The 27,305-nt window shown below is 33.0% G+C and overlaps 1 protein-coding gene across 2 annotated transcripts in view; it reads right to left on the bottom strand.

The window, feature by feature from the left end:
• LOC133185298 (transmembrane protein 135-like) overlaps positions 1-27,305 on the bottom strand; it is a 65,428-nt gene that overhangs the window by 17,915 nt on the left and 20,208 nt on the right. For both annotated transcript variants that reach the window (XM_061320428.1, XM_061320429.1), the window contains exon 6: positions 7,043-7,089. In XM_061320428.1, coding sequence (XP_061176412.1) covers positions 7,043-7,089 — 47 coding nt within the window. The remainder of the gene's footprint in view (positions 1-7,042; positions 7,090-27,305) is intronic.

Consider the following 27,305-nt stretch of genomic DNA (forward strand, 5'->3'; position numbering starts at 1 on the left):
TGTTGAATAGTAATGCATATGAAATTTTACATTTCATGGTGGACATGAATTCGTAGGTCTTTTCCTACCTTGAAAAGAATGAAAATCAACCCCCCACAAAAATTTGTGATTTCACAGTATAAATTTCTTAAAGTTTACACTGTACAGTAATGAAACCCTATATTCTATATTTAATATACCAAAAATTATTTCAAGAGCATAAATAAAATCAAATCAACCTTGGAATCTTAAATTCGTTATATTCCTGGGTGTTTCCAAATCATGAGTTATAATATTAAACTGGCTTTTTTTTTTCTTTTTCTTTTTTTTTTTTTGCTTTGTTAATTAAAGTTTAACCAATGTAGGACATATTTGAAATTTCCTATACACATAAATCAGACAGCAAGCTACTACGCCTTAAGATTATGACTATGACATAATACTATAGATTTTAATGTCATTAAGGAATAATCTTTGATTTATGACCAAAAACCAAGAGTGTTAGCTGGACTAAGAAGGGCCTTGATATATCTGTACATGAGAGTTACCGAACATCTGTGTACAAAATCTGTTTGTACACTACAGTTATACAAGGACTTGGTATTACTGTTTGTCTGACCAGGAGCTTATGAGGGGAAAAACATGTATATCACCATAATCCTGGCTTGACAAATTGGAAATGGAGCCCCAGATGTTGGGTTGTCCTTCAGTGAACCTAGCGCTGACAAGCACAAGTAATACCAGCCCTGGGTGAGATTCTCCAGGACTTCCTCAAGCATCCTTGAAATTTCAAAACTTTAAATTCAATTTATTGATTTGTCATAATGTAGACACTCTGTCTGTCTGCCACAAGGAAAGGTAAACTAAGAAAAGTGGAAATTGTTGTCGAGATTTCGCTAGGACATGCCGATATTGGATGCCAGGACATTTGGGAGCTAATACTGGCCCGGGACGAACAGCAAACCATGCTTCAAGTCCCCCCTATTTGTCACGAGAAAAGCCTGACATTTTGACAGCATAAGCTTCGATCAATGCCCAAGATTGGCAACCCGAATATTTCTATCATTGGGACGGGAAATTTTGACCTATTAATCATTCCCTCCCAAATACCCGAAACATTCAAAATCAATCTATATTCCCTTTCTTTGGTGGAGGCTTCCGTGGGTAAATCTAGGTCTCATTTGGACCAGCTTTATTAGGGCTAAACCTCCATGGAAACACAAGGAATAGCAGTCAAATTAATTTCTGAAATACCTCTTCAGTGATAGTAAGTAGCACTAGGCTTCACCAAGCAGAAGCCTGACATGTGTGTCTGTGATAAGACGCAGGATGTCAGGGTTTACTTAAACAAATTACAAAATCTAATTCAGAAATCCTGCAAATTAATCATTATCCCGGCATTACATCACACAGGACTCCTGAATAAACAACAACTCCATTCCCTGACATCCAATCACTGTAAAAAAAAATCTCCATTGCTTACTCACTGAGCCTAAAACTATACCATAAATTTTCAATTTGAGTGATTATAATTTTTCACATATACACAAATATTTTTCTTTCATTTTTTAGAAGATAAAGCACATTTTGGAATCTCTCTTTCTTTCTCTCTCTCTCCATCCCTTTTTTTGTTCTGTAAATTGCAGTTTGTTTATAATTTTGATTTACATGATGGAATTAGAAAAATCTAATACATGCACATACCAGTATACTGCAGTGAAATGAGATATTAACCCCTACATAGAATCATTATTGAAATGTCAAACTTATGACAATACATGTAGGTTATAATAAGCCTATCAAATGATGACTCAGATACAAAGCTGCTATCAAATCTATCATGTGGCAACTCCAAATGCATTACTCTTACCCAGACTCAAACATTTCTGCTTAAATTGTAATTTATATGGATGTTTCTCCCCACCTTCAAACACTTTGAAGACCAGGATTTGCAAGGGGGATAATAAAGTACCCATGTCAAAAATTCAAATGAGGAAGTGGAGTTCTGACATGGGACTTTGTGGGGTAGAATTGGCCCTGCTGTGCAGGGTGGTGAAATTTCATGAGTGAAATATTCAAACTAATTGCAAGCTAGGTCAGTACAAAAGCTAGGGGAAGAGGAGTTATTTTACCAATTAATTTCTTTCGTCCCACTGTGAATACGAAATCTTTCAAGGAACAATATTTCAATATCCTCATGTTTTGAGGAGAAAATATTGCTGAGAAATTTGTAGATTTTTAATTTTCATGAAGAGAGAGGGGTGGAAATAAGTATGCAAAGAAATTAATTTTTTCATATAGTACACCATCCTTTTACCTAATAAAATTTGTAAATTGCAATTAAATTTTCCAACAAAGTACTTCATTATGCATTTCCATTCTTTCAATGGATTCCATCTTTCAATGAGATGAGTACAAGCAGCTGTATATAGAGCGATCACATTGAATTGTTTATCATTGAAAGGAATAAATATTTACAAAGACTATTTTGCCAATAAATGTTAACAGAGCAACATTCTATTAAATTCATTCCTCAATAATTTAGACCCTAGAAAAGATCAAAGAAGATTGTCTGATTCTACTAACCGCTGATCTAAACTATTACAAACTTGATTAGAAATCACACTTCCTGCGCTGTCTACAAGACAGATATAAAAGGGAATTATTTTTAAACAAAAAGCTTCATTTTCAGCTTATAAAAATGCAATGCTATCAATTTTGAAGGTCTTCATTGTATGCTTCTTCCAGTAGTATGTAAACTTATTTCAGAAATGTAATTATACTGTTTCAGAAAAGATATCTTTCAAATATTAACTGTACTATCCATTTTCATAAATGAATAATAGCACACATGAAAGTAGACTGCAAGTCATTTTATCTTTAAATCAAGGTAAATTTTTCATATTATTTGATTACTTTTCTTTGATTCAATATTTTTGATTGGAGGATCAAGACTTCTCTGGTGTGTGTTTGTTTAAGAAGACAGAACCTATCTTCTCTGTTGACATACCATCTATCATTGTTAGGGCAATCCATCAATAACTGTTCAAAACTCCGAAAAAGACAAAGAAATGGACCCCGAGAGTCCTCCATACTGCCTGATTATATTTTATAGTGAAGAGTTTTTAATCTTACAAGCTGATTAAACCTCTATTGATTTCTGCAGCAATGACAGCCCTACACCTTTACAACCATCAACACATGTTTATTCAAAGATAAATGGACCAAACTTTTTCACTTTTCCACTTGAAGTTAATCCAAATTTTCAAACAAAATTATATGGAGGTTCCTAAATTTCCCGGACTTGATCTGGTTTTGTCTGCTTGGGTTTGTAAACATGCCACTTGACAGTGAAAAACGCTGCTGTTGCTTCCACGTTTCCACGGAATGCCGACAGTCGTGTGGAAGAAATATTTGCACTCTCGTGAAAAATGAAGTTGCAAATGCACATTAACAGGAAAACATGACCAAATGCGCCACCTTAAACATTACCCTACTGCTACATTAATGCATGTTTTGTCCTTTTTCGGGGGTCTCTCAACACCATAACAATAAAATTGTAAGCTTTAAGGCTGTATCTTTGATGTCACATTTCTGAGAAACCATAAAAATTTGAGGTTACAAGTCTTTGTTGAAAATAATGATGTGTTTGTGTACTTGACAAGATCCTTTTTGAACCACTGTGACTTTCATCATGGTTTAGTTTAAAAAGTGGACAGACAGATGAACCAATATCAATACCCCTTCCCCCTTATTCTGAAGACAAAACAAAGTACATACAACATGTACAAGAGGCAAATTTTTTCCACATTTTCACCCGTATGATTTTACCTATATGTCCCAACTACTAGTATGAAGTTATTAAAGACAAATTGTATCAAGGTTACCAAAATATCCAGCAATTGAAATTTCTTAACTTTTCTCAAATCTACTTCACTTGGGCCAATACTAATAGAGTTTTGTCTAAAAATTTTGAATAAAGACTACAAATTCCGTGATTTATTTGCCTATGTGAAATTCATTTGTCTCTGTGCACACTGCTCTCTGACCCTAGGAGTTCCCAGAATTCCAAAGGCCCCAGCGATAAACCTGCTCTTCATATATAGGAGAGCTCCTTCAGATGGAGAGCCCCAAATATCTGGGTAGCGTGTTCCATGCCAGTACTTTAAGACTTGGACAAGTGGACAGAAAAATCTACCCAGAATTCCTTGTTTCTGATCTGTCGCCACGCTCCCATCACTGTGAGATTAAAACTTGTCATTAGAAGTACCAGCGATCAAAGGGGGGACTCAGTGTGTTTTGAACTGAGATTTTGGCTGTCTTTTTTCTCTGGCATAGACCTGTTATCAATGGATGTGTCATTACTAATCAATTTGAAGTCCCTCTATGCAGTCCCATTACCTTATCTTTTTTCCCTGGTCTCATGTACTATAATACTCACTCGATCACCATATTACACTCTATCTCAAGTGAACACCTCTAGAGGAAAGAAATGTTGGTAGTTAAAGAAAGGTCTTGTCACAAGGAATACACATGTGAAATATGAAAGCTCTAGCACCAATCACTCAAAAGTTAAGTGTAAGGTTAATTTTTTTGCTAACAAACAAATAAACAGATAAACAGACAAACTGACAGATGGATGGACAGACCAAAAACCATACATGTCCCTGAATCTTCAATTAAGGGGACATAAAACACAAATCTCTTGAACACACATTTTACTTGTAGATTTAGCCTGCTACTATCTGAACATTTAGCAAACTTTTTAACTTACACATTCTCTTAAACGTTAAAACTCTTGTGAGCACAGTTAACAAAGACCCTGCGTAATAGTATAATGTACTCTTAAGTATTTACTTATGGTAGGACAAAAAAACATAGAATTTCACACATGCACTGATGATTGATTTTAAAAAATGAACACTGTTCATTAACCACCAAAACCCAGACAAGAAATAAACAAAACCAGCAAAACTGTCAACACACGGAAAATTAGGAAAACATCTTCAAAGTAATAAAAGCATTGAAATCAAGCACTTGAAAGAGCAGCAGGAAGAGAACATGATTCTAATGACTGTCAACTGATCGAACACACCTGGCAGTCAGAAAAAACCCGGCCTCATGGGAAAGCATTCAAAGATTCCAAGACAATATTAAGGATTCAATCGATTGCAAAAAGCTTAAGAATTTATTTCAGTCACAGGTCGAAACTCAACTGAAAGAAAATCCATCTATCATGCACTTGAGATCTGACAAAAATTTGCTGGCTGTCAAAAAGTTAGGTGCAGACAATTCAAAATGGCCAGGAAAACAGATCCTATCCCTATTTTTCAGCCAAACAATAAAATGTGAAATCTCATTAAATTAATCAAAATATGAAAGAAATGCAAGGGATTAGCGAAAAATAATTCATAAACTAGGATTGCAATAAGACCTGGGTGTTTATCAGGTGTAAATTAATACACCTCTGTCAAAAGAAAATGGCTAAGTGTACTTTAAATGTCAATAATTTGAGACTAAGGAATCGGATTCCCCCTTATATAATTGTATCAACATTATGCCTCTTTCATTAATTTTCTTCTCTAGAAATGTCATTTATGAATTTTCTTTTATAAAGATTAACTACATTATGAATTTGATAATGATTAATTTTTTTCAAAATGAGCCTCTTAATTGTCCCCTATTTACAGTTTGGGGAGGAAATGGGTGCAAAAATTCCTCTCTTATCATGACTTTTCCAAAATAATACCAAATGAAAAGGAAATTCAAAAGTACCTGATCTTACGAGAAAATATGACAAATGTCAAAACGCCTGTAGATAATCGGTACTATGATGGATAACCAACTCTATACCAACTAATCATTGACTGCTACAAATTCCATCTCCACAAATAAATATCTAAAAACTTCAGTCATACCTCATACTAATCAATATGTGACTATTTCATGGATTTTTATATCCAGAGATTTTCTACATTCAATTATCATTTCCCACCTATCATAATATTCTGTTCCGTTCTTCTTAACATGTCAATAATTAATGTCGTCAAAATTACAGTCATAAAACCAAGGAGAATGCAAAGCAGTAAATAATTGAAGAGATTTTTTTTTCCCTCAACACAATTGCTAGAGGTAATTTTTTCCCTTTTTTCCAATTTGTGCAATTAGATTTATCTCCCTTTCCCCAGAAGATGGCAGTTTCCACCTTGTGCCATGGGGACTTGTGTTTCTGCCTGGAATGTTGTCTTTGCTATGGTATAAAGATGTGTTGAGTGTTTATACCATAATGATGGCAAGTAACAACTGAGGAATTAGCTATTATGACCATGTTTATATACATCTAGTTCTCTGATTAAGGTGTTGTGGGGTCCGACAAACATGACAGAAATTTTCCCCTGACTTGGTGTTTTGGTTTGATAAAGTTACACAGGATGATAAATGGTCAAGTTTAAATGAACATTTATCTACAAATGGGGACAGATAATACACACAGGTGGAGCTGGAAATATGAATGCCTCTATACAAAAGCCAGAAGTTCACAGACAAAAGGGAGCCAAGCTTGTAGATCATAACGGAAACCCTCTCACATTGGTCCTAAGTCATGGTGTACCAAAGTTCTGGCATGCCGCAGATGTTTTTGACCAAAAATACCTGACAACCTGACATGTGTCATATTAGTTTCTTGTAACACAATTTTACATCTGCACGTACTGCCAAATAGTTAGGGAGCCATCTACCACATCTAAACAATGAATGTCATCCTAAATTTACACTCCTCTATCTCTCTCTCTCTCATTTTCCATTTGTCCATATCATCCTTCGACTTTTTCGTATGTTTGAAATATATTTCTCAAATCTTTGATTATAACTCCTAAAGTGTGAAATTCAAGAGAGGAAAGAGAACTGATAGACAGACATATAAAGAAATCGCTCAACTCATTGTCCATTGACCCTCCCCCATCCCCCACCCTCCTTTCAAAGAAAAAAAGATACATAAATACTTGTGTCAGAGATTTGTTCTTTTTCTGTTGATAATATGTATAGCCTTCTGCAATATACTTACCTAAAGAAAAACAGGTAAATGGCTGATGCAATGCTGAATAGCAACACCTGAAAATACAAACACAAACTTTATATACAAAAACATCTACTTCTAGACTTCCTTTATCATGATCATAATATTAACCATAGTCTTAATAAGCTATGAGATTGCATGCAGATTACTGCTTTGAGGTTAAGGCATAAGAAATGACAAAGTTCTAATCATTCATTAAGAGAAACAAACCCTATCATAAAACGATGCCCGACCCTACTAATTGTCTACCTAGTCAGAGTGCTATTAGTTGTAAACATGGTCTTTATGCTCTGTAAATGAGTCTCGGGTCTTACTGATATCCAAGAGGATATTTCCAAAGACATAGTTATCAGACTTTGAAGTTGAAACTCTCGGAGGAAACATTCTCCAGATTTCAAATTTCTCGATTTAATCACGACTACGTAGATACTCATCACTCATTAGGTTTTAACGATGTTTCTGTTTCTACCTGACTGTACAGTTTTATTAACGATTTTAATTATGTTCTATCTATAAACCACCAACGTAGATGGGATAACATATAAGGCCCATAAAGGGTCTAATTTGTCCCTGTATATTGAAAAATAATTTTGAATTTACTTATCGACTGAATAACATTTACTTAAGTATGATATCATAGAGATCTATGATGACAAGAACATCTATAGTAAAAAAGACATGATTAATGTGGTGTTTTTATGTGTCTGAAGAAAAAAAATGCTAGCATCCTTATTAATTAAAATGTGATAAATAAATATGCGTATAAATATATTTTTTATTTTTATTTTTTTTTAAAAATAGACCTATGCAACAATATTTACATCTGTGCATTAAAGTCTGAAATATTTTTGGGGGGTGGGTTGGGGAGGGGGATTTGTGATGTCATTTTTAAAATTCTTTGACAGTCATATGTGCTTAAAAATGTAAAAAAAAAAAAAATAAATAAATAATAAAAAAAAAATTGAAGTCATTCAGGAACTTTATTAAAGTTAATTAGCCTAGGTTTAAGAACAAGTATTGAACAAAGATAATTAAAGATTTTAAAACTTGCCTAAATGAAAGTCACCTAGAAGCAGGGAAATACATGTACCAAGTGAATGTTCTACATATCATACATTTGGTAAATTTGTCATCAAATGGCTCTAGTAAAACTTCTTTTACAGCAACTGCATGAATAAAGAATAAATATATATATATATATATATATATATATATATATATATATATATATATATATATATATATATATATATATATATATATATATATATATATATATATATATATATATATATATATATATATATATATATAACTGTTGATATGCAAGTTTGATAAAAAAAAACTTGACCCTGTAGGTCACTTCTCCAAAAAATATAGGTCATTTCCAGAAAATGTAGGTCATATGCAGCTTCTAAAGTAAGTCTAGTAGTTATATGTGCATCCCTTAATGCATCATTCCATGCAATTTTGCCCTTGTACGGATTTGCTTCGAAAACATGGGGGATGCAGATAGCAATGCCAGGAATATGGCATATATTATGTCACTCACCAAGGTGACAGCTAAAATGTACAAGAAAGTAAAAAAGTTGGAAGTCGGGATCTTTATAGTGATTTCTGAACACTAACTGGTTATAAGTGAAGCTCAATAATCCTTATCTGAATACCTGAAGAAGAAGGGAATTTAATAAAATGTACATAACAGCAACTCTCTAACACATACTACAGAAAGAACAAAAACATTTTATTTTTGTTTTTCAAAACTTAATTGAAGAATAATCACAATTTTGTGTGTTAGTGTGTATGTGTGTGTGTGTGTGTGGGGGGGGGGGATGTGGGGGTTGATACATTTTCATGTATTATTCTTTCTTTTCTTCAATTCTTTTGTTCACCATAAAAAACTCATCTAAGGAAATATGATAAGTGCAATGTTTTTCTCAATCATCAAAAAAAAACAAAACATTTATATATAGTCTAATTCTTTGGTGTTTTCAATTTTAATTAATAGGAAACTAAAGTCTTTTAATCTAAATTGATATTGTTGAATGTCTAAGTATCAGGGAATGAATTAGATACTATTCAGCCATAATGTTGTACCCCTGATTAAGACTACAACTAGACATAAAAATGGCTTTATTAAGAACCATTATACTTTCCAAGAATTAGAACATATGTACTTTTCTTTTAATCTTATATGATACATTAAGAACCTGTTTTTCTGACAATTAAAACCTGCCTTATTTTTGTCAGAGTTAACGAGAATTTTACAAGCAGTATCTGTCACAGGAGAAAAGTTACCATTTAGACTTACATGACAAACAGATAACATGTGCCGCATTAGGAGAGTTTTATTCCAGTATCCCATTAATGAAAATATTTCTGTCATAGCTGAAAAATTAGCTAACATCCCAAACCATTAATCAAAATCTTCCACAGAAACGTTAAAAAAGAAAGAAAAAAATACACTCTGTTACTAATGCTACATTTTCCTGATATGAATTCTAAAATATATTTAATATATGTGATCTACGTTTTCTTTTAATACAGTCTAACCTGGTTAATCCAGACAATTTTGTTCCTGAACAAATTGTCCAACTTCATGAAGCATCCAGAATACTGAAACATACTTTTATTAATTAAATATCTAAATATAAATTGTTCCCCATAACCATTGTACAGAAGGTGAAGAGTCCGGATTATCTAGGCTCCACTGTATTTTAATCATTTCAAGAGAAGTGTGGTCAAATATTTTTTTTTTTAAAATGATAGGAATTTTTTTCTTTTGAAAAGAAAACTTTCATAAATATCACTGATCCTACTGAGTCAGTAAACCTCTTTTTTCTTCAAGGGTGGGGTGGCCAGGGGATGGGGGTGGGGTGGGGTGAGTGGGAAGAGTGGGATTAAGAACAGTAGTTCATGTGAATTTGTTGGTTAATTTAATTTAGCATAAAAAAAAATTAAAAAACAAAAACATAAATACAGAAAAGAGAAAGAAAACAAACAAAATACAAACAATAACCAATAAATAAACGGTTTCTTACACATTTAGCCAAATTCATATGGTGTATGTAGAAATTTGCTGACAGAATTCCGGGAAATCCTACCATGAAATATGATAATTTAATTGATACAGCATTACAATTAAGAATTCATATTCTCTGACTTTAACATTCCCTCATTCATAGGACAAATGACGATCCATCATAATTATTGCCGAGGTACAATATCTAGCAACCTAAAAATCAATTTCTGATATAATTGACCACATTAGGATCTCCTATCCATCATAACCTTGTGTTCTAATGCATACAGGCATACAGAACCATCAATTTCAAGTATTCAATTCCAGATGTAACATAATATCATAACTGAGAGAGTGACAAGTGTTCCATATTTAATTCAAGGATGCTACATCATGGACTTAAATTACAACTGCACTCGTTAACATTCAAATAATGCACAGCATGCGTATGTTTTATAACCATTACTTAGAATCCTCTAGTCCTCTATTACATGTGATCAGTACATGTACATGTATTGCCAAGAGAAAAAAATGACATTTTTAAGAATACAAACACCAGCAAATTACCCTAAATTATCTTCTTAGTGTCTAATTCCAATGAAAAAAATAATTTTGAACAGCACCAAATGAACCATTTCCACCTCATCACTGTTATTAAAGCAAACAACTGTCTCCTAGTTAGCAAAACTGTCGTCCTCTTTACATTATCACAAGGGTAATATTTAGGTATACAGGATTATAGCCATATTAACCATGAATTTTCATTCAAAAATTTTCTAACTTTTGTGTCTAAATGCAGTTGCCTGCACAAAAAAGGTAGCTATATGGCTTGCTTAATGGTGAGGCAAAAGATCCCCCTCCATCCCATGTACACAATGGGTGTTGTGTCATAGAAGTAACTATTCACCCCCTTCCTCTTACCACTATACTCACCCCTTCCTCTTACCACTACTCACCCCCTTCCTCTTACCATTACTCACCCCTTCCTCTTACCATTACTCACCCCTTCCTCTTACCACTACTCACCCCTTCCTCTTACCACTACTCACCCCCTTTCTCTTACCAATATACTCACCCCTTCCTCTTACCACTACTCACCCCCTTCCTCTTACCATTATACTCACCCCTTCCTCATACCACTACTCGCCCCCTTCCTCTTACCACTATACTCACCCCTTCCTCTTACCAATTCTCACCCCCTTCCTCTTACCACTACTCACCCCCTTCCTCTTACCACTATACTTACCCCTTCCTCTTACCACTACTCACCCCCTTCCTCTTACCACTATAATCACCCCTTCCTCTTACCACTACTCACCCCCTTTCTCTTACCACTATACTCACCCCTTCCTCTTACCATTACTCACCCCCTTCCTCTTACCACTACACTCATCCCCTTCCTCTTACCACTATACTCACCTCCTCCTAATACCACTACTCACCCCTTCCTCTTACCACTACTCACCCCTTCCTCATACCACTACTCGCCCCCTTCCTCTTACCACTACTCACCCCCTTCCTCTTACCACTATACTCACCCCTTCCTCTTACCATTACTCCCCCCCTTCCTCTTACCACTACTCACCCCCTTCCTCTTACCACTATACTCACCCCTTCCTCTTACCACTACTCACCCCCTTCCTCTTACCACTATACTCACCCCTTCCTCTTACCACTACTCACCCCTTTCCTCTTACCACTACTCACCCCCTTTCTCTTACCACTATACTCACCCCCTTCCTCTTACCATTACTCACCCTTCCTCTTACCACTATACTCATCCCCTTCCTCTTACCACTATACTCACCCCCTCCTAATACCACTACTCACCCCTTCCTCTTACCACTACTCACCCCTCCCTCTTACCACTACTCACCCCCTTCCTCTTACCACTACTCACCCACTTCCTACCCCTTTTGCTAATCCACTGTACACAACATCCAGTGTAACAGAACACCCTCTCATCAAATACTGTAGATTCCTAAATATACGCGAGGAATTAATTATCGCGTAATTACGCGATAAGCACCACTCGCGAAATAAAATTACTCGCTTTTATTTTTATGGTGCTTTAATGTATGGAAAATCTCTAGATAAATCACCCATTCGCGAATTATTGTTCTCGCGATTTGACGCCCTTGGGCCATTTCGCAATATTAAGTACTCGCGTAAAATAAGGAATCTACAGTATACAGTAAAACACGCTTATAGCGAACAAGTGTATAATGAATTGATGCTTACAGTGAAGTGATTTTCATTCCCCATGACTTTAAAATATATTGTAAACTTAACGTAAATAACGAATTATGCTTAAAATGAAGCAAAATTGTCCATCCCTGCCACTTTGTTATAAGTGTGTTTTACTGTACTTATAGAACCCGTCTGTTTTACGTACACAACACTTATGGTCAAATCCTGTAGAACACACAGACATTTAACTGTGTGATCTTGCCAACAGATTGGTAGTATATAGAATGTCCTAGTCATCAATAACTTCAATTCTGTTTACACACCAAACAACTGGGTATATTAGTTAAGTTGGTATGCTTACCCAGGAGCTAACTAGAGAAAAACAATGTGATAAACCATCACATGAGGTTCATTTTAGGTTCATACTATCAACTTAACAGACTGTGTTCTTTCCACAATAGGAGATAGATTTTACAAGCATCAGAACCACAATAGATATGTACAGTTTAATTTTTAAAAAAAAAAGTCTGCATGTTAAAGATGAAAACTATTACATGTACATCATTGCAAGATGGTGACTTAATCACATATCAATGAAGTAAGCTTACACATTTTTCTCAAAAATCCAGTGTTGAGTTAAATACATGAAATATATGGAGATAATGAACAGTAATCAAGCTCAAAAGTCCACTTAACAATACAAATTAAGGAGCAGAGCAAACATGAACCTATAAAACATCAGAGGTGGGATCAGGTGCCATGGAGGAGTGAGCATCCCCTGCCGACCGGTCACACCCACCGTGTGCTCCATGCCATGATTGGGAAATAACGGAAAAATGTGTGAAGACATATAGTTTAAGGTATGTTTTGTACCCTTAGCTATTCATTTTATCTTTTAGGATCTCATCCACACAATATGTATAACTCTTTCATGTGCTTCTCTAAGCATTTGACTCAAAAGCAATTTTGAGGAGAGAGGTGTACGTAGTACAATTCCTGTAAAGCCTCATCTGACTGGAGAAAGAACCTGTCATACACCAGATGTATACCTCTATAATTAAAAGTATCTATAATTGTTTTAAAGAGGCTCACTCATTATCACCATTTAGTGTAGGTTTTTCATACCTCCAGATAAAGAAGAGCTGCACAAGGTTTATGTTGACAATACATACAGTTGCTTTTGCCCTTCGCATATACATGTATTAGGTACACACATATTATATATATGCCAATTGTTTTACCAGTGCAAATCCATGTCATTTTCTATTTCAACTTTTTCATTCATAACTTTATTATAAGCATTATGCATGAAGATGATGAAGTTAAACAATAAAGTGCCATATTGCATGGCAATAAACATCTTTTTTTTTTCCTCTATAATTATGTCTATGGCAACTTGACACTTTTATTTGCTAACAGTAAACTTAGCACTACTATAGGTGCAGAGTCCTTTTAGAACATGTGTTCCATTTTAAATTAAAAAGAACAACCCCATGAATGAATAAAATGGTCTTAATAGAACTGTAAACATCTGTTTAATTACTGAACGTACGTCAGATGTCATATTATAGTCGAAACAAGGATGACACTGCAAATTGATAAAATCAACAATAATTTAACCTCCCTTGTTTGACAGACTTTAAAAATCCTTTCCATGTCTAAAAACCTTATACAAAGGTGAAAAAAAGGCAGAAAAAAAAGGATAAATTTGTTTTCCAGTTTTCGTAAAGTTTACCATTCGTGATCTTCTCAATATAGTTTATACTGGTCTAATTAGCGTAAAATCTGTGTTTATCAGGAATAAATATTTAACTGTGCTTTGCCATGCTGAAATTGGGAACTCCCACTCAGGATGTCGGAATGGAACTCATCAAACGGCCTGCCATGGTCGAACTTTATCACCCAAGGAGAAGGCCAGTCATATTTTACTTGCAAACTACAGCTGGCAACTGCAGTGATGGTTAACCACCTAAAACTTTTCTGCCATGGAGGAATTTTGTCATGTTAATTACAAAAATGAAGAAAAAAATAGCAAAAATGCATCCCCTATTTTCTGTGAACTCACAAAAATAGGATTTTGAGGATCACATTTGGATCTTTATCATATGTTAGTTACATTTCCACCCTCAAAATTAAAACAATCCCCCTCCTTTTTTTTTAACAAAATACAGGGTATCTATTCAGTGCCTATATTTACTTACTGTGAAACATTAATTCAAAGTACATTTAAATTTTTAAAAGATCATTATGCCCCAAAGTTGGCAGGTTTGTCAAATGGATGGATATTTAAATATATGATATTATAGTCAGGTTACTCTAAGGGAATAGATTTCTCACACAAGGAATGACTCGTCAGCTCTACATTAGGGTGAATAACCTCCCCAGCCCTCCCTGGTGACTTGGCTTGTAAACCTTCTCTCATTTTTGTGCACTTCATGTCTTTTTTGTGCACTTGTCTTTTGACGACCAATTACCATCACAAAAGACGGACTGACAGGTATTGATGAGGCATTGTGGGGGATTTCGCAGCAGTTCCTGCAGAAGGCAGACTTGCTGGCATGTGGCGTCTGCAATAAAACAAGAGGTGACACACCACTTCTGGGTTATTTTACAACAGTTATGTAACCACCATATGGCCAAAAAGTGCATTTAGGTTAATAAGAACTGATTACCAACAAAGCTTACAAGTTTTTTTTAGAGAAAGAGATATTTCTCAACTGCAAGAGACTTGTGTGAAACATTTGTTCTTAAAAAAAAAACAAAAGCTAAAGAAAAAGAGGCTCATGGGACACAATACTCACCTTTATACTCACATTGTTAATATATTTCAAGATTTTTTTCTCATTTTATCCCTTAATTTGGCCCCATTTACTAAGCAAGTTTGGCTTAAGGACAGATGACAAAAACAAACTTTTATCAAAGTCTTGAAAATAACAATTTAAGTCATATTTATATATCAAGTGAAATGAATAAGTTTGACCACACAGATTTGAATTTTACATCCAAAGTTTCACAATAATGGGATATCAAGTGACAACAAGTTGTACAGATTAATAAGGATGGTTGCAGCAAGGTAGAATTGTGAACATCACAGAAAGTTTACAATTTCTCAATATTTTAGAAATTCATTATACACATCATTTACAACCAAAATATGTCAAAAAAATGTACCAATCCAGGCATCCATTTTTTTGTATCATCTGTCTTTAAATTGGCTCAGTATAAGTCCTGTGGAGAAATAAAGACCACACACACAATACTTTTGTAAACTAGAATCCCGTAACTATTTAAATAAGATTATCAAAAAGATTAAAACAGACAACGAGGTAATTTACAATCAATCAGAAATTTTAAACAGAATTAGGATGTATTACAAATCACTGTATACTTCTGCAGACACAGAACTTCTCGATATAGATCTGGCAGAAATTATTACAGTTACTGAGGTTCCAAAACTTGATAATCATGTTGCCAAATCACTTGAGGGAAATATTATGGAAAATGAAGTCTTACAGGTGTTAAAAAATATGAAAAACAATAAATCACCGGGAAGTGATGGTTTCACTGCTGAATTTTTTAAATTTTTTTGGTCAGATTTGAAACATTTAATAGTACCTGCCATAAATGATGTATTTCAGAAAAAAGAACTCCCTATCTCTCAAAGACTAGGGATAATTACATGCTTACCAAAAGGTGATAAGCCAAGAGAATTTCTGAAAAATTGGCGGCCTATTACACTTTTAAATGTGTTTTATAAACTTATATCAGGTTGTATTAGTTATAGAATAAGATCCACCCTGGACAATATTATATCAAATACTCAACTTGGCTTTTTAAAAGGAAGATACATAGGTGAAAATACCAGATTTCTTTATGATCTTATGGCTTACACTGAATCTAGAAATATACCGGGGTTGCTTGTACTTATAGATTTTGAAAAAGCTTTTGATTCAATATCCTGGACCTTTGTGTATAAAGTATTAGAATTTTTTGGATTCGGTAAAAACATTATTGAATGGGTAACAATTTTAAATACAGAATTTTGTGCATCTGTTCTTCAATGTGGATTTTTATCTGAACAGTTTAATATCCAAAGAGGATGTCGTCAGGGAGATCCTGTAGCACCATATCTGTTTCTTCTTTGTGCAGAAATTCTTGCAATAATGATTAAACAAAATCAAAGCATTAAAGGAATTGTAATTAACAAGACAGAGCATAAAATATCTCAATATGCAGATGATACCTGGCTTGCCCTTGATGGTTCACCTGAATCACTTTTTGCAGCATTAGATACAATTGATTTTTTCTCAAAGTTCACAGGACTTAAAATTAACAGCTCAAAAACAAAAATTGTTTGGATAGGTTCAAAAAAATTCTCTAATCAAGTTTTTCACCATTCTCGTTGGAAACTTGAATGGGGTTGCACAACTTTCAATTTACTTGGAATTAATTTTTCAGTAGAACTAGATAAAATTATTGATATTAACTATAATGTTCAAATACCAAAAATCAAAGCATTAATTCAACAATGGAGAAGAAGAATTCTTACTCCTATTGGAAGAGTCATGGTGCTGAAAACATTGATTTTACCAAAACTTAACCATTTTTTTATATCCTTACCAAATCCAAATAAAGAAACCTTGTCACTATTGAACAGAGAAATATTTGAGTTTATATGGAAATCAAAATGTGATAAAGTAAAAAGAAAAATTATTACTCAAGATTTTTTACAAGGAGGATTAAAAATGTTGGATATAAATAACTTTATTATCTCTCTTAAGAGTTCCTGGATTAAAAGATTAACAAAAAGCAATCAACCATGGTTTGATATTTTTTCGACAATAAATGGTAAAGACATATTGACTAAACTTTTTGATTTTGGTGAAGAGTTTGTATCTTGTTTGATTGTAAAAAATAATGATTTTTGGAAAGATGTGTTTAATTCATGGCTATTTTACATGAAGACACTCGATAACAATTCATATATGAAAACTAAGTATCTGAATTTACCTGTCTGGTATAATCCCAATATAAAAATGGGAAATAAAGTAATGTTTATAAAGACCTGGTATAAAAATGGTGTTAAAAGTGTTTGTGATTTCTTAAACAATGAAGGAAATTTTTTAACTCTCACTGACTTTGAAAATAGATTTCATTTGTTTAATGTTTGCATTATGCAATACAACAGTATTATCTGTGCTATATCCAGGTATTTAAAAACAATGTCTATAGACAAATCATCTGTTAAGAGACAATGTACACCTTTTATTCCTTTTTATTTTGAAAATATTATTGTATACGAGAAGTGCACAAAAATAATTTACAAATATTTGAATAGTAACCTTGTCACTCCTACATCAATATTTAGATGGAACCAGGAACTGTCAGTGTTTTTGGAATCTGATATTTGTGTTCAAGATGTTTTTAAGGTTTGTTTTAGAACAACTATGGATACTTCTGTTCAATGGTTACAGTATAGAATCCTTCATAGAATCCTTCCAGTGAAGTATTATTTGAAGAAAATAAATATTTTATCTGATGACCACTGTACTTTTTGTAAACAGGAGATAGAAACAATACAACATATATTTTTGAATTGCACAAAAATCTCTTCATTATGGAGTAATCTTAGTATGCACATTTTTACAAAAACTTCTAAAAGAGTTGGGTTTAACATGTGTAATATTATTTTTGGTGAAACTCCATTATTTTATCATAACAGGGTGATGAATTTCATTATTCTTTATACAAAGCAATATATATTTTCCTGCTTGAAGCAAAACAAAATACCTATGATTAATGGGCTGCTACATTTTTTAACTCTTAAGTACAAAATAGAAAAATGCATATCAATTCAACAATTTGAAATGAACAATTTTGAAAACTTATGGTCACCATGGATTAATATTTTTGAGTTATAAACATTTATTAAAGCACCAACAATAACTATTTTTTCAAATGGAATACTTGTACCTCATTGTTAATAATTTTTTTTTATTTCATTCTTGTTTAAAGTCAGAAGGGGAAGTGTGAATGTGTGAGAGAATGTGAAAAAAAGTTTCAGTATGTTACTTGATATATCTCTTTTTTCTAATAAAAAAAAAAAAAAAAAAAAAAAAAAAAGACCACACACACATGTTACAAAGAAAGACAGATTTTGGACATTTGGTTCAGGTGAGCTAAAATGCCTATTTTGTTGCACTTTATGACATTAAAAATCACCAACTATGATCAACTCCCAGACACTCTCAACTTATTTAACCAATGAAAAAATAAGGTTTTAAGGATTCCAACTGCACATAAGCTTAAAATTTCTATAAATAGGGAAGTGACTATAAACAGGAATTTTGACACTTATTAACCTTTTCAAGTAACCTTCAATGACTGTTCTACTCCACTTCATGCAAATGAGGTAAACATAACATCAAAATCAAGTAAACTGTAGACTTAATTCTTCCCTCAATTCACACCTGGCAATGCGCTAATATAGAAAATGTCTAGATAAAGGTCGCAAAATAATGAATATCATATCAATATTTTTACTGTATTGATTTATTAGTTATCAAATCATGATCAACTGTTTTAAAGCTTAATTAGATTATGATGTATGAATTGACCAACAAAAAATTCTGTAAATTTAATAAATGAATGTTGGCTTGGTGATTGCATTTATACATGCATGCATCTACCTATTAAGGAGGAATTCCTTTTATATTTATTGTATTAAAAAATAAATGAAATTATAATTATTGTATTCCTTATTTTTATTTTTTCTTATGTTCACATTTGGTGGAGAAGTCATATAAAGATACAAAAACAACAAGCTTTGACCAATTAATGAGAGATAAAAACCCTTTTACATAATTTTTGCTCAAATCTGTTCTTCAATTAGAAGCTATAAAAAAGTCGAACAAGATTGCAGTTTGTTTGGAAAATCATATTTATTTTGAAATATTTGAAGTTTAACTCCATAATTAATAATTTCAGTTACTTCAGAAAATTCCTTTATGCCTTTGATTGTTAGAAAATGTTAACTAAATTCATTATTCTGTAGTAATTTTGAGAAGAAAAATATAGTCCCTGTACCCTTTCAAACTCTGTTTATCATTTCTATTTAAAGTGGTACAATTATGAAAAGGAAAGAAAAATATAATTTTTTAAATCCCTATCATTAAGTCATATGCTGACCGACGTGTTTCATATTTATTGTTAGGCTATTATTTACACACTAAATTGTCGACAGATTTTTCCATTATTTACCAATCATGACAAGGAGCACACAGCGGGTGTGACCAGTCAGCAGGGGATGCTCATTCCTCCATGGCACCTGATCCCACCCGTTTTTGGAGGTCCGCATTTGCTCTGCTCCCAATTTGTATTGTTTTAATGGACTTTGAGCTTGAATACTGTTCGTTATCATCATATTTCATCCAATGACTTATTCCTTGATTATCTGTTTTTGAACCTCTTTGTAATATCCAAAAATATTTACAATTATTAATATCTTCTAATTTCTTAACAGTTTTCAAAAATGTCTAAAAACTAGAAATTATATGTCTGTAAAACATGAATGCCCCGCCCAGGGTTCATTAAAATTGCAACATGAAAATTTGTATTACTGTATGAAGTTTGATGAAAATATATCAAATAGTTTCTTTAAAACTGAGTTTTAAACACAAAAAAAATTAGTAAAAAGTAAAGTCAAAGGTCACTGGGAAGGTCAAGGTAAAGAAAAAATTGGACACAGTTGATAAATTCTCACCAAATTATGAATCACAGTATCAGTGCATAAGCTTATATAAAAATATCTTTGTGATGATTAGTTTCTTTTGAATCATTGAAACTGAGCTAAACACAATTTAAAAGAAATGTGAGGTCAAAGGAAAGGTCAAGGTCAAAAAAATGTTGATGCAGTTGAATAGTTCTCATCAATATGAAGTTTGAAATATCTTGAACAGTTTCTTTAAAACTGAGCTAAATGCAATGTGTTATGGACAGACAGAAATTGGGACAGAAGGATGGAAAGATAGAAGACAGACATGACAGACACCATATGCCTGGCCATATTCATAGCTGAGCATAAAAATGTGTAAACCAAAAATTGTAATAACAGCAATTCAAGGGATTTCAAATAGAATTACAATGTATGTACCAACCTCTGCAATCTCACATAAATGCCTGGTAATGTACCTAATTTTTTTTGTGAAAAACTTATTAAAATAGCAATTCTTGAATCAGAAATTCTTGGGAAAATTTATACATTATTGAGGAATGTGTTGTCTGAACTTACAAAACATATTCTGATGCCATGGATTATGTAAGGGAACAAAGATCATACATATAATCAATATATATGTAACAACACCGAAAATTACACCTTGTCTGAGACCCACCTCAATCCCATAATTAGAAGACAAGGTTTGTATTTAAATGAATATGTAATCAAACTGTTGGCTTAATTCCTTATTATGTTAGCAGGCCTAAGTTTGACAGACAGGTTTGCTGGGAAAATATTAGCTTTCTGCAACATGATATTTGGGAATCCTGTCACTAGAAGCTACATGGATAATGGCATAATAGGCCTGTCCCTGTGTCAGCTTCACAAGTTGATGGGTTTATTGGGACATGATGAGAAATTAAACACCCGGCAAGGTCAAATCAAAATAAAAGTACACGTTTCAAAATATTCCAGAAATTCAGTCCTTCGTGTAGCTGCAGACCATTATGGTCAAAGACTAATACATGTATATAAAACCATAACGCTACAGTTCTGCAGCTATCCTTCGTGGTGCATGAAATATTTCTCCATGTAGAATAAAATCCTAAATTAGTATCTTGAAATATAGTTAAATTTGGCAAATTTGATTTATTTTGTATAAGACGGTACTCAAAATCATCATTTTTCTAATTTTTTTCCCCACAACGCCACTTAAACATCACAATGAGCTTGTAATGTCAGTAACATTGTAAGTGATATTATATTTTTTTATGGCACACCTCTTTCCCCCTCAAGTGACAATCATGGCCACACATTTTGAGTAACAGGAAATCCATCATAAATTTCGCAATAAGTGCACTAAAGAATTAAGGCTACAAAAAACTAAGGATTTGATTTTCATTCATTTCAGGTAATCAGTTATTAATGCTCAAATATGAACATTTTCTTGATTGAATCTTTTTAGAGACATTTCACGAAAGTCAGAACTGCACAAAAAAACCTGCACATTGAAAATAACATTTTAAATATATCTATATATTTGCAACCATGTAATAACTGCTAAATGTATTTTTTTTTTTAATTTATAGAAACTGGTTTATTAGTAAAGGGTAATATTGAATGTAATGTTTTTAGACAATTTAACCTATATTCAAGGTAAAAATCATAAATTCCAGAACCTTAAATTTGTACAAAGGACTACAGTAAAACATGCTTATAACAAAGAACCATTTAATATTAATTGTGAAATCTGTTCAGTTCACATACAATGTGTTTTAAAACCACTAGGATTGAAAACACTGTAAGCCTGAATTCATTATATGCATGTTCGCTATAACCATGTTTTACTGTAGAAAGATATGCTTGACCTCCCAATTTAAATTGCTCCTTCCTAAAAATGATTCTATATCCAATTTCCAGTAACAAATGAACAAGCTATATTTATATTAAAGTTTAAAGAAATATTTTTTTTATAGAAAAAAACACAAAATCCTGTCTGGCAAGAATGTTCAATTCTTCTGGCACTTTTTGGTACCAGTATATTAATTTTTACACAAAAATGTAATTAATATTTCCTTGACACTTTACATAATCCAAAAACCATATCCGATTTTTCAACAATCTTGTGACGAACTTTGGAGATACGCTGCCAGAAGTACATAGTGTTGAGATGACACTTGAGAAATGAGTATGGACAAGTTAAGACAATGTTTTGTGGTAAAATGATTATGAAGTCTCGTCAGAATTTCATCTGACACTCCCCTATTTATTGCAGTACCTTGAACTTTTAACAGTAGACATCTGAAGTTTTACGTGAAAATTATAAAAATTTGAGCTATATTTGTGCATTATTACATGTCATATACAATATAATAATATGACATTAGCAATTACATGTATCACAGTATAATCACAAAGTCAAATGAGAAAAAAAATTCTATATAAATATTAAATTTAAAACCTCTTTCTCAAATAGTTGTGGTGAAATGCAGCTTGTGTTTATTAAATAAACTTCTAATTATCATGATTATTCCATTTTTTTTTTACCTTGGAAAATTTATGCTACAAGTTTGTTTACCAAATAAATGCATATTGTTTTCATGCATACTTGCATAAAGAAAATTAAAAGTACAAACTGTCAAAATGTGTGAGTGCAAATATTTATCAGCATGTTACTGACCAAATACCACTCCCCCTGCCAAATGATCCACCCCTAAGGCCTGCCTTCTTGACCTCAAGAGGTCACCTAGGGGTCAGTTAAGGTGAACACACTAGGTAAATGCCCCTGCTATTCTAACCCTGTCATAACTTGGAATGATTAGAGTGATAAATGTTACATATCCCTCGAGTTACTGTCTCACCATTACATGGAATGCTTGTCGCACAATAGCTAGGTCTCAAAATTCCTATTGTCAATAATTCAAATCTACCATTAGTGGACATGGCTCAACGTCTAATGGTTATAACATGTATCTTCCAATTTTATTATCTGGCAATATGATGAATGATGGTATCAAAATAAAATATTTCAAAATTTGTAGCATTTTTCACTTTTTGTATGAGGAATACATGTCTATAATTAAAGAAATCAATGCCAAAAATACACACGTGAAAATGTAAATTAATTAAGAAAGTGACAATTTAAACTACTACATGCATTAAAAAAGCATTTGAAAAGTACAATGTGCTTCGCCGACATTTAAATAATGAGGTCAACCAAGGAAACAAGTTTTGCACACTGTGGTTAAAAAAAAAAAATTAGGGATTTTTATCTTTTTAAAATGAAGATGCTTTTGAGTCACAACGTCATCATAAATTAAAACAATCGGGGATTGCTGCCTGGTCATTTTCTCTCTCACACATGTCAAAAGTTGAGCAGGATGAAATATATACATGATACATATCTGCCACAGAAAAAAATCTCTAAACAGCAGTAGTTATCAATGTCAGAACGTTGATATAGTGCAGGGGTGAGGGAAGGTGACGTATATTGTATGAACTGGCACCTGCCGCTGACGACAGAAATGAATGGCTTCCGTTTGCCCTCTTCAGCCTCATTTTAGAATGTCAGAGATTAACAGTGCAAACTTTGATTATACACCATGTCCAAAACTATTAGAACCACTCCACAAGGAATGGCTTTACCCAAATAAATAGACACTATTTTACCTTCTTCATAAATTTAAATTGCAATTTGTGTTCTTATTTTAGTGAAATCATATTTTAGCATCTTCGACAATGTGTAGAGTGTATATTACAGTTGAATTTTAGTATTCCAAACATCAGTATGTCCAGTACCAGGGATAAGCTGAAGTGATAGGCTGCGTCTCAATTCATTTCAAAATCTCTCAGTTTTTTGGCAGTCCCAGTAAGGTCAAGAGAGTGAGGTTTGACTGTAGATCATCAAAAATATCAAAATGCATAACCTTCTAGAGCACTAATCATGAGTACACTAAATAGTAACATTGAATTGAATACGCTAACATTAGCCCAGTACAGTAAATACCAGTACTTCTTAAAGAACCAATGAAAGTATGTATACAAAATATGTATTAAATTGAAAACAATGGGGGGGAAATGCAGAAATATTAAAATGCACAAGTATTGAAGAAAATCAGCATTTCAAAAAACTTTTTAAACATATTTTGAATATTTATCCTACTTGTAATAATTTTGATTGATCTTTCTAATTTGTAAAAATGGTACTTTTCCTCCCAAAAGCATCCACCAATCTGTAGATTTAGGAGGGTAAAAACATCAGAACTTGTAAGTGATGAATGATGGAATTTATCAGAAGAAACAAGCCTGCTTCTCTCCAAGAATTCTCCAGAAAAAATGGACTTAAAAACTAGCAGATCATCTGTGTATAATGAATCATAGTCAAGCTTTAGATAGCTTATCATACAAAATGTCAACAAAGAGCTACACAAATCCTATAGCTGTCAAAATTCATCAGATCGACCCAGATTAAAAACATCTTTTTCAACCAGTAATGACAATTTCGGATCCAAAATAAGCATGGTTCAACCAGGGCAAGCACAACTCAAAAATCATTAATGAAATAAATATGAAGTCTAAATACAGGATTCATTTAATTTACACCTTAAGGAAGATGTTGATCTTTGCCAATTCTTAAGGTTCATCACCCCCACCCCCTGTTATTCATATAAATTCTTGTTTTGAAGCTAATGATTTTCCAGAAGAAATCTAATTTTAAGTTAAAATGCACATAATTTTAACATACCTTGCAGGGCAAAGTTTGACAGAAATCGCCTTTTAAATTGACAATTTTATAAACAGTGTGCAAGTGAGAGTTATCTCTCTTATAAGAGGATTAAGGCATAGATACCTTACTGAAAATGAAACTGGACACTAGCAAGTAACAAAGACTTGACCCCTTATTGTGTCCCTACCATAGACCTGGTGGTAATGACTTAATATTCAATCCAAACATTTTGAGGATGCTGATTTGAACAAATATGACTGCCAAACCTGAGACTAATTTTTTTTATAGAAATTTCCATGTAAAACTTTGACCTGTTATTCTGACCCATTCCTATCCCTTGGGCCATGAGTTGATAATTAAAAAAAAGAAAAAAGAAAAAAAAAACTTGAATCTGCACTATGGATGCTTGCATATCCATAATGGCCCTGATCGATAAGATTTATATAATAATAATCCCTGTAGTAGCTAGCTTACGTATACCCCTCAGGGCCAAGAAGATTTGAATAAACTTGAATCTGCACTACTAGGGGCTACTTAAGTATTGTGTCCATAACATCTTAAAAAGAAATTATTTTTAAAAAAATCTCTATATTCCATGTAAATATTTGATCACCAATTCTGGTCCCATCCTAGATATTGCCTATGATTTGAACAAATCTTATTCTACACAACCTGGAGAATTTTCTAGCCTAAGCCTTTGGCTCACCTAAGCTTAAAAAAAAGAAAAGAAACTAAGCCTAACCCATAAAATGTGCTGGGAATGTTCATTTATATGTCTTTTTGGTAAACTCATAACACTTCTACATTATTTATATGAACAACATTTAGGGACAAAAATAGTCAAATTTCACACAACAGTACACTTTATCCACATTGCAATCAGGAAATAGCATTGTAATTACTGGAATGTGCATACAGACTATAAGTTATACTGTCCCATTGGTCTATTCTCATCCAAATTTATTCTAGCCATAATGATATGAAAATACTTCTGAAAATACATAATTTATAGATAAAAAATTTCACAATTTGTGGTTTGTTTACCACAACATGCATATTTTATATGCATTTTGTAATCAGGCATCAACTATTAATTTTAAAGCTTGTTTCAATATGGAGCCAATATATTCCTAAGTTTCTGTAAAATTGATAATGCTCTTGCTCGCATGACCTTGTATGACCTTGGTCTACTGACATCTTGTATCTTTTGGTGAGAGACATGTTCAGTTCTCTTTCTGCAGCACATCTCTGGTTTTCCGCTTCATTAGAAGACCTCTAGCCTTTTTTAACATCTCCAACAAACATGATTAATTCAGTCAGACTCCATGCTTAGGCAGGAGACTTGTCAAAACCTAGCATCCAGATCTCCAGGAAACGTGCTGAAAAAAGTGAGAGCTGTCAGGCTGTAAATTGTACAGCATGTTTACTGCAGAAACTCAGGAAACACAAGCCTAGCCACTGACAGACAAACAGAACTCATTTCCTGTCAAAAAGATACCAGATCACAAGATATTTCAGGGAGTCTCTCAAAAACACTCAATTGTGACTCCTGTCTTCTTACATACAAATGCCTTCCAACATTCAACTATTCAAACTAATACTAGTAGTCAACCACAACTTCATCAATTCAAATGATATTCATGTTTTAATGTAAACATTATTTTCATTACCACAAGTTACTCTTGCATGATTTTGATTTGTTTTATATATTTTTGTCATTTTTTTTAAATAAGCAAAATGTTATTTGGTTGAAGAATTATTGATCGGAAGGGGTAAAGAAAAAGACAAAAGTCTTCAGTCAAATTAGACACCCTCCCCACCCCACCCCCCAAAAAGGAAAAAAGATGTTATCAGTTACTGCAGAAACAATAGTCTTCAAATGTTTCACTTTGACATGGTCCCTAGTTCCTCTCAGGGATCTGTTGCTGTGGGTTTTTTATGTGATAATGGGACATAACAAGCCAGAGCCAGCATCTCCAGCCAGCAGTGATTAACAAGATAAGACAGCTCTTATCTATCTCCATATACTAGTTCATCACATCTGTCCATGCATTTAAGGACACCCTGTTTGTTTGTCTATCTGTTGTGATTGGCATTGGAATGTGATGGAAATGAATCCAGGAATGTTATCAGGATTGCAGATAACCACAACATGCCTGCTTCCTTATTTTGATTCATAACAAAATATAAGATACTTGAGATATAAGAAAATTATTTGGATACTAATTGCTTGCTGGAATGTGTCTAATAGCAAAAAAACTGGAATAAACATTCAGATATTTTCATAGACAGATTTATTAATAATTTTCATTGGTTAAATTACATTAAAGTGTATTCTTTTACCAACAGTTAGAATAGTCCAATAGACAAAATACCTAATGATGCTGTTAGAAACAGTTCTTTTAAAAATGTACAGTTAAGCTGTTATTCACTTTAAATGATAGATAAGTCAAATTTTCAACTTCTTTTTTGGTATGAAAACTCACTTTAATTTGCTATTTATAAACCCACCATCTTTCCAAATTTGGCTGATTTTCCATTCACAGCTTACTAACTAAATATTTATCATAGTTTCCTTTATCATCACAAACAGGAA

Source organism: Saccostrea echinata, unplaced genomic scaffold (assembly GCF_033153115.1).
Source record: "Saccostrea echinata isolate AGI-Se365-2 ecotype Australia unplaced genomic scaffold, CSIRO_AGI_Sech_v1 ptg000012l, whole genome shotgun sequence".
NCBI classification, from domain to species: Eukaryota; Metazoa; Mollusca; class Bivalvia; order Ostreida; family Ostreidae; genus Saccostrea; species Saccostrea echinata.